Source organism: Portunus trituberculatus, chromosome 12 (assembly GCF_017591435.1).
Source record: "Portunus trituberculatus isolate SZX2019 chromosome 12, ASM1759143v1, whole genome shotgun sequence".
Classification (NCBI taxonomy): domain Eukaryota; kingdom Metazoa; phylum Arthropoda; class Malacostraca; order Decapoda; family Portunidae; genus Portunus; species Portunus trituberculatus.
In genome coordinates this window covers 7441509-7450519 of record NC_059266.1, presented here as the reverse complement: position 1 = coordinate 7450519, position 9011 = coordinate 7441509, and the positions used below count along the sequence as shown (strand labels likewise).

Here is a 9011-nt window from a genome sequence, read left to right as displayed (position 1 = left end):
GACCAAGTGGAAATGGGTAATATAAATGTTTAAAGACTAAACGCTCTATTTTCCCATTAAGTTTCGTTCACCTTGATTAATCATACCCCTTCCTTTCCATTGTTTTCTGAAGTATCCATTCAATTACTGGATTTCAGTGGCCCTGGGAGATACATGATAAGGGAAAGATTTATGGAAATATGCTGAATAGGTCACTTTACACTAAATTGAATGAAAATTGTCAAAAGTAATGTTTAAAGACTCCAGATGCTACTTTTTGTTATCAGGTTTTGTTATCCTCTTTTTATCATTCTTATTTACTCAGTTTTCTCAATTGATTATGGAGTTACATAAATCTTTAAGGATGTGCAATGAGGAAAGGGAATAACAATGCAAGCTGTCATACTACCAACTCGCTTTCCTTTGAATATATCCAGTATTCCCAGTTTAATAATTTTCATTTGTAAATAATGCTTGATATTATTTGTTCTATAATTTTTTCTTCATTAGTATCAATCTCTGTGTTCGAGGAGAAGCGAAGCATTTTGGGGATAGCGTCTGACTCGCTTTCCCTTGAATATATTTAGTACTCCCACGTTTAGCAATTGTAATTTATAAATAATGTTTAATATTATTTTTATAATTTTTTTATTTGTTCATTAATATCAATGTATGTGTTCGAGGAGAGATGGAGCATTTTGGGGTTAATTGTAATGCCGTTCCTCGCTCGAACAGAAACGCAACACGAACACAACAACACGTGCAGCGGTGGTGGAGGTCGAGGTGCTTGTGACGACGTAATTTGTGACCTTTGTGACCTATTACTGACCTTCCCGTGACTCGGAGGGCAGAAGCACGGCGACATGACTGAGGGAAGCAAGGAGGTGAGTCAAGGAGAGAGTTGAATGGCCTTAGTTTGCAATATGTTAGAAGTGCCTTGTGTTTACCTATCTCTCTCTCTCTCTCTCTCTCTCTCTCTCTCTCTCTCTGCTGAATTCCTTGTATCATTTTTCTGTCTTTCCTTTCTTTCACATTCTATCTTTTTTTCTCTTCTCTCACAGGATGACACCAGCGCCACCATCGCCTCGGACCTGCCTAGGGGCGTGGCTCTCCTGGGGGACTTGACTGCCAGCCTGCAGCAAGCCCAGGCCGCCCTAGACACCCTGGCCCAGCGCATCAAGGACGGCCACCTCCCCACTGCCAAGGTCTGTCTCTGTCTGTCTGTGTTTTTGGGCTTTCTACTGATGGCCATGTCCCACCACTAAGGTCTGTCTGTCTGTGTGTTTGGACCTTCTAATGTCTCTTGCACTGATTGGTGGTGTTTGGTGGTGGTGTTTATTAATTTTGTTATTTTTTATTTTATTGTTTTGATTTTGTTATTAATAATTATTTAGTTTTTCTAATTTTTTTGTTTGTTTTATTGCTATCATTATTTTTATTTACTTGTATTTTTTTATTTAGTTTTTATCTATTTTTTTTTATTTCATTGGTTTTTATATATGTATTTTTTTCTGTAGACGCTTGGCTTGTCTAATCATCGGCAGAGTTTTGATAAGTCACAAAGGAAGAACCGCTTGTGTGTTTTGGTTAATTTAAGCAAGACAATGACATAATGTTTTAATGTAAGAGTGGAAACCTGGCTAAGGGCAAAGTAAAACAGAAGAAAAGGCCCACTTACTTGCCAGTCCCCTTACAGGTCCAACTTCCCATTACTTGACTTCATTCAAGAGGGAGGTTCACAAGATATTTGTTCCTGCCCTTTGGCTAATTCTGTCGGCAACTGAGTGGGCTTTTTTTTTGCTTTACATTTTTGTTGCCCTTGGCCAGTCCTCTCTTACAAAGGCCTGAGAGAGTTAGCCTAAAGAAGGGGTAAATGTTTTGAAACTTCCCTCCTAAATGAAGTTAATAGGAAGCTGGAAATAGAGAAGCAGGCAGGGAGTTCCAGAGTTTACCATTACCTCCGTGACTGCATTGTGTTGAGTTTTAATGAAGAAGAACTTGTCTTTCAGGGCATCAGTTTGCTGGAGCTGAAGAACCAGACCTTCCTTTCCTATCTAGCCAACCTTACCCATGTCACACTCACTAAGCTGAAGGGGAGCAAGATTGAGGGAAGCGCTAATGTAGGTAAGCTGAGAGAGAGAGTGAGAGTGAGTTAGTTAGTTAGTTAGTTTAGTTTACATATCTACTATTAAACTTACTTCCATACCAAGATAAGTGAGAAATTTTAAGTGTATTAGGATTGTACTTGGAAGAAAAATGAATGTCTTGGAATGAGTAGAGAGAGAGAGAGTTTTATTTGATCTTGTATATCCCGTGTGTTTTCCTTTATAATTTTTTTTCTTTTGTTTATTGTACCACTTTTCCATCTACCTAATTTGATATCACTAAGAATAATGAAGAATGAATGATAATGCTTAGTAATAAAAGGATTACATAACACACATAATAGAACATCTCAGCCAGTAATAAAAAGAAATTATAATGTCTAGTAGTAAATAGATGAATGAACACACACACAACATAACTTCTCAAGGAGTAATGAAAAGATAAAGAAGATAAAGAAAGTCTGGCAGTAAAAAGATGAAATAATGAAAAAAAGAAAAGTCCAAAAGAAAAAGAAAATAGCAATAAAAATGTGACCTAACCTTCCCTCTCAGACCGGTTAGTTGAATTACGAGTGGTGCTTGAAAGACTGCGGCCACTGGAGGACAAACTCAAGTATCAGCTGGACAAACACGTCAAGGCAGCCACCGAAGGGGAGGTCAGCGCTGACGACCCCTCGCGACTCAAGGGTGACCTGGACAACATCGGGTCAACTTCAGAGGAGGAGGATGAGGAGGAGGAGGAGCAGGGTGGCAAGAAGAAGAAGAAGAAGGATGGTGATGATAGTGATGATGGGAAGATTTATAAGGCTCCCAAGATCTCGCAGATGAAATATGGTAAATGTTGCGGTTTGAGATTGAGTTGGGTTGGGTTGGGTTGGGTTGGGTTAGATTTGGTGTTGTTATATTTCTTTTATGTATATTTTGTACATTATTTATGTATCTATTTTATTTATTTTATTTAATTATATTTTTATTTATTTATTTATTTATTTTTTTTTTCTAAGTTAGGTTAGGTTAGGTCAAACTAGGATAGGATAGATTAGGTTGGGTTGGGTTGGGTTAGGTTAGGTTAGGTTAGGTTATTGTTGCTCTATTTAAGGTTAGGTTAGGGTAGGTTAGAATTGGGTTAGGTTATGCCAGAGTGGGCTAGAATGGGTTGGGTTAGGTTAGGTCAGGTTAGGTTATGGTAGCCATTACATGCAGTACAGCAATAATACCATAGAAAAACTACGAGATACTAAAAAAACAACATTATAGTAAAGATAAAACCCAGACACATCCTCTCTATCACCAGACTTAGAGGACGGAAAGGAGCGTGCCAAGGATAGGGTGCGGCGCGATGCCCTGTACTCCAGCACCCTGAGGGACGCCATCGAGGGGCTCACCGAGGACCCGGAGGTGGTGTACAATCAGGACGTCCTCAAGCAGAAGGCCATCAGGAAACGCAGGGAGCTGGAGGAGTGAGTGTGGCCTGGCTTGGTGTTGGCCTGGCTTTTTGTTTTGTTTTCTTTTCTTTTCTTTTCTTTTCTTTTCTTTTCTTCTCTTGTCTCTTTTCTTTTCTTTTTTCTTTTCCTTTCCTTCTCATACACAGTTATACCCTCCTTCAACTCCCATACATACTACACACACCCACACTCACCCATACACACCCCTTCCACACACCCTCTACACACCCCCACATACTCCCCTTCACACCCATAAACACCCCCATACACACCCTCTCCACACCCCTTCACACACTCCCTCTACACATCTCCACATACCTATACACACCCACTCCATACACCACACCCCTATCACACCTCACACCCACCCCCCTCATTTCCCACAGGTACGAGGAGGCCAACATGATCCGCAAGCAGCTCACCAAGAAGGAAAGAGCTGCCCACCGTCAGATCACCACCCTGGGCACTATGGGGGGTGAAATTCTTGGCTTCACCTCCCTTGATCCGCTGCATGAGTCTGCCGCCACAGAGGAGCCGGCCGCAAAGAGGATGAAGACGGGAGGCTCCAAAGGGAAGAAGGGGAAGAAAGGGGTAAGGGGGAAGAAAGGTGGGTGTTTAGGTGGTTGTGTTTTTGTTTTGTTTATTATTTTTTTTTTATTCATTTATTTTTTTTCTCTCTCTCTCTCTCTCTCTCTCTCTCTCTCTCTCTCTCATTTTTTTTTAAAGTGAGGAAAGGTGGGTACTATTGACCCTTGGTAACTCAGACTGTTAGGGGGGAAAGGATAGTCCGTCAAACGTGAATGTCTGACTCATACGAATCCCCCCCATCCATGCACACTAAAAAGAAAAAAAAAAAAAAGTGCAGGATTTATATATTTATTTTTTGGGGGGATTTAAAATTTTGGGATAACAATTGTCTGTCCGAAACCTTCAGACCTTAAATTACCAGATGGTGTTGTTTACTTATTGATAATTAAATACCCTTCCCAGGCAGCCACTTTTAAATGTCTCGTGCAGTTGCATCATAGCCTGAGTTCAAAAATGTTTACAAAATCAGTATAAACTCTTGACTGACTTTTGTTTGGTATCATTCTAAAATACAACTAAAATTCAATTTTGAATTGGAATTAGATTTTTTATAATGTCAATAGAAAATGAAATACAGGAAAATGAAAAAAAAAAAAAAAAAATTGAAAAAAAATCTGGTCAAGAAGTTCAACTCAGATTTTCGTCCCTGGGTTGGTCAGAGTCCAACTTATCACTAAATCCAAGTTATTGAGGTTCAACAGTATATATAGCAAAAACACTCATATGAACCAAGCTCTTCATATCTATGAACTTTAAAAATCGTGGCAACATAATCTATATTTTAAAAAGACTTGATTCAGTCACATGGGTTTTTAAGGGAGGTTTGATGTGCCAGCTATATTTTAAGAAGACTCTTATTTCAGTTTTATGTTTTTTTAAGGTTAGTCTCATGGTTCCATTGACAGATTAACATGATTTCAACCTTATCAATAGGAAAGACACTCTTATGGATAAATTTTATTATTTCTGTGGACATTAAAAAATAGAGGCCACGTAACATATATTTTCAAAAAGACTCTTGTTTTGGTCACATGGGTTTTTAAAAATAGTTTGATGGTTCTAGCATAAAAACTCTTCCGAAAAAGTTTTGTCATCTGTGTGGACTTTGAAAAATAGTGGCCACATGACCTATGTTTTGAAAAGGCTCTTGTTTCAGTAACATGGGTTTTTAAGGGTAGTTTGATGGTTCTTTTGACAGACTGATATGATTTCTACTTTACATTACGTAGTTTTTTTTTTTTATGCTTTTTTATTCATTTGTTTCTGCTCATGTTTTCTTTTTTGTTTTGTGTTTTCTTATATTTTGAAGGTTAAGATAGGTGTTTTTGTTGATTTATTTTTATTGTTAATGCTTTATCTTATTCATTTATTTTTACTAGTACATTCTCCCTTTTTTTTTTTTTTTTTTTTTTTTTTTTTTTTTTTTTTTCTTCCAGATTTGTTTTTCTTATTTTCTTTCTTGTAATCTATTATTTCTCCTACACAGGGTTCAAGAAGAGAAGAAAACACTAGCAGAGGTTTCAAGGAGGTGTCCCATTGCCTGCCTGCTTGCCTGCATGTGTACGTGCATATGTGTGTTAGGTAAGGGTGTAGCTTGGGCTGTAGCTGTAGGGTATGGTGTGTCAGAGAGAGAGAGAGAAAAATGTGTGTTTATGTGTATGTGTGTGTGTGTATTTGTAAGAGTTTGGTCAAATAAATATTTTTTTTTGTATATTTTATTTAATTTTTTCTTGTTCCTGGTTGTTTTGTTATATCTTGTGAAAAAAAGAAATGTGTTTGTTTTTACCTATTATTATGAAAGGAAAGGAGTTTGTGTGTATGAAAGGCTGTGTATGGTGTTGTGTGTATGGAGGGCAGTGTATGGTTTTGTGTGTATGGAGGGCAGTGTATGGTTTTGTGTTTATGAAAGGCTGTGTATGATATTGTGTGTATGGAAGGCTGTGTATAGTGTTGTGTGTATGGAAGGCTGTGTATAGTGTTGTGTGTATGGAAGGCTGTGTATGAAATTGTGTGTATGGAAGGCTGTGTATGGTTTTGTGTTTATGGAAGGCTGTGTGTGATGTGTGTATGGAAGGCTGTGTATGGTTAGGTTAGGTTATGGGGACTTTTGTATGGGTATTGTTGTTTAGAGAGAGAAACATTTTTAGGGATTGAGGGAAAAGGAAGGAGATAAAGGATAAAGGGAAGAAAGGAAACACAACACACTAGAATAAAAATGGAAGAAGAGAAAAGTTACTGAGATAAAAAATAAGATAGAAATAAAAAGAAATAAATACATAGTTAAATTAATGCAATAAAAGTGAAATTAACAGAGAGAGAGAGAGAGAGAGAGAGACTTGTAACTGAAAGAAAAGAAAAAAATCAAGATTTGAATATCAGTGTTAAGATCCATTTTTTTAATCAAAGAAAAAAAAAACAAGGAAAACAAAAGTAAATTGACATAAAAGTTTTAAGATAAGACAAAATATAGAACATGTTATTCAATATTCAACCTTACGTCTTAAACTTTTCATTACTCCAGTTCACAACATACAAAAACTCCAACTGGCGTATGTATGTATGTATGTGCGTATGTTTGTATGTATGTATGTGTGTATTTCTAACAGTATTACTAACAAACAGACCATAGAAATAACTAACATCAGTAATATTAGAAGTAGTACTAAGAGGGTATTGCCACTATTTATTTATTTATTTATTTATTTGTTCATTCATTGATTTTTGTGCTATATATTCCTAAAATGTTTATTATTGTGACTTGTTTCAAAATGTTTAGTCAAATTATTAGATTCAAAGGTGTTTTTCGTGGTTCTGGTAACATTGTAAGGGTTCTGTGGTGATTTCAAGGGTGTTTTCTTGGTTCTGCCTGAAGAAGTTGACAACCTTTTCTTGTTTTATGTTTAAAGTGGTAAATTACTGAAGTGCCATAAATATGAGGGTGCTGATAGGTAGGCTGTCTTGGTGTTGTCATCACTGCTTTGGGTACTTGCTTTGGGAAATAGCAGGCTTGGTATTACAGTATATACAGGCAATAAAACATACATCACTGTAATACTATACTTACAGTTATCATGAAAGGGACTTTAAAGTTGCAGTATTTACAAACAAAGCACAAAAAATCTCCATAGACAAACCGATGGCAAAACGCGACCCTTGGAAACAGTTATACAGACATGGAATGGTAATGCAACTCACTCTTATTGTGCCAAATTTAATCACATTCCTGAATGCAAAACAGTCCAGCCAGCTTGTCTTTAGGTTAGAGGTTTCTTCACCATTAACTTACACATTCCTACAAAACAGTGTATGCATGGTAGTGCTGTACCTCTTCTCAATGGTACATAGGTGGTTTCACTTTCCTTAGAGAATTATCATTAGCAACAAATCTCTCATCAGTCCATACATTGTGCTATGTGGCTCCTGTTAGCCAGAACTAGAATGTTGTTATCCTGTCATCAAATCACACTTCATCCATGCCTGATAATCAAAAGCCCCACCTGGCCTGCAGTGGGAGGGAGGGATGGAGGCTGACACATGACACATGTGCCTTGGTACCAATGCACTGCTGTGCGTGACAAAAGGTGAAGGAAAAGTAACTATCTGAAACTCCCAACATTTTTAGGTAACATTGTATCTGGAGTGCCAAATGAATCCTGTAATTTGTCATTCTTTATATTTAACTTTTCTTGTTCTTGTACACACCCAGACACAACATGAGGGCGCACAGTAACATTTCCCCTCTTGCAGAGGAACCAACATCCCAGCAACTGGTAACAAATGTTCAGCTCACATACAAGACAGTTGTTACATTTGCACAGAGTTGACTGGTGCACAGGTGTGTGGTGTACTGGGGTGTTCAGGCCGTGTTCAGAATGCTCCAGTGTGAACTGGATGTGTTGAGTTACATGGATGACTTTGTAAACTTATTTCTATCCACAATATTTTTTAAAGGTTGTCACTGTAGTGATATACAGTATTTGAAAACCGGCTTCCTTAGATCAAGGCTAACTTGATATAGTGACTGAAAATGTGTTAGATATATAAAAAGATGACGAAATTTTGAATGTTATGTCATTAACAAACTCGGGTCGCTGGAAAAAGTATTTCACACAAAAGGTTGCAAATTGTTTCACGGAGAGAGAGAGAGAGAGAGAGAGAGAGAGTTTCATGTCACACACATTGCAGATATTTGACGGTCTCAAGGAAGTTGGAACAAACAATGGTGGTACATTAGTATAGACATTAAACAAGGTAGCATCAATCAGTTCTAAGACTAGATAGTTTCACAACTCACCAGTGGATAATAGTACCGAACCCCATTGACATCAGCACGTATTGAGCAATGAAGCCATGAATCAGTGAGTCACACCTGGTGGCAAATGGTGGGGACTGGGGATAAGAAATATCATACACTCCATGAGCAACAGTAAGTCAAGAGAAGACAGCAAGAGATACTGCCTCTGCCACGTTCCTTAACTATAGCTCGTAAAGCCTGCTTCATGAATCACCCGCGACGATCATTACAGATGTGTCAAAGGTAAATCAGCGAACAAAACACACCGAGATGTAAATTCGTAACTTATCCACATGTGATACTGAGAAGAGAGAGAGGGAAGAAAAGGAAGAGGGTAGAACAAGGGAAAAATTAGCATAAGGAAAACAAAAGGTGGAAGAGGAAACACGAAAACAAAACTAATGGCAATCAAGGAAACAGGTGGACTATCGGAAGAGGAGAAGGAAGTCAAGGAGGCAGAGAAATCAGACTGCTCCGCAGTTGCCTTTGATACGTGGGCGAGAAAGGATTTGTGTGCGTGAGCGGCGCTGCGTGCACTCCACAGGCTAGTAATTTGTGTAATATTGCTAGATGTGTAGGATACTGGTAGCTCGATCTCGT

General features: G+C 38.0%; 1 protein-coding gene across 1 annotated transcript; it reads left to right on the top strand.

Annotated features, from left to right (window-relative positions):
* Positions 1-703: 703 nt before the first annotated feature.
* On the top strand, positions 704-5828 carry LOC123502543 (neuroguidin-like). Its single transcript, XM_045251661.1, has 7 exons — positions 704-863; positions 1041-1184; positions 1989-2103; positions 2637-2918; positions 3379-3544; positions 3916-4136; positions 5604-5828. The coding sequence occupies exons 1-7, from the start codon at positions 843-845 to the stop codon at positions 5627-5629; spliced, it is 975 nt and encodes a 324-aa protein (XP_045107596.1). The 5' UTR covers positions 704-842; the 3' UTR covers positions 5630-5828.
* The last annotated feature ends 3183 nt before the right edge of the window (positions 5829-9011 follow it).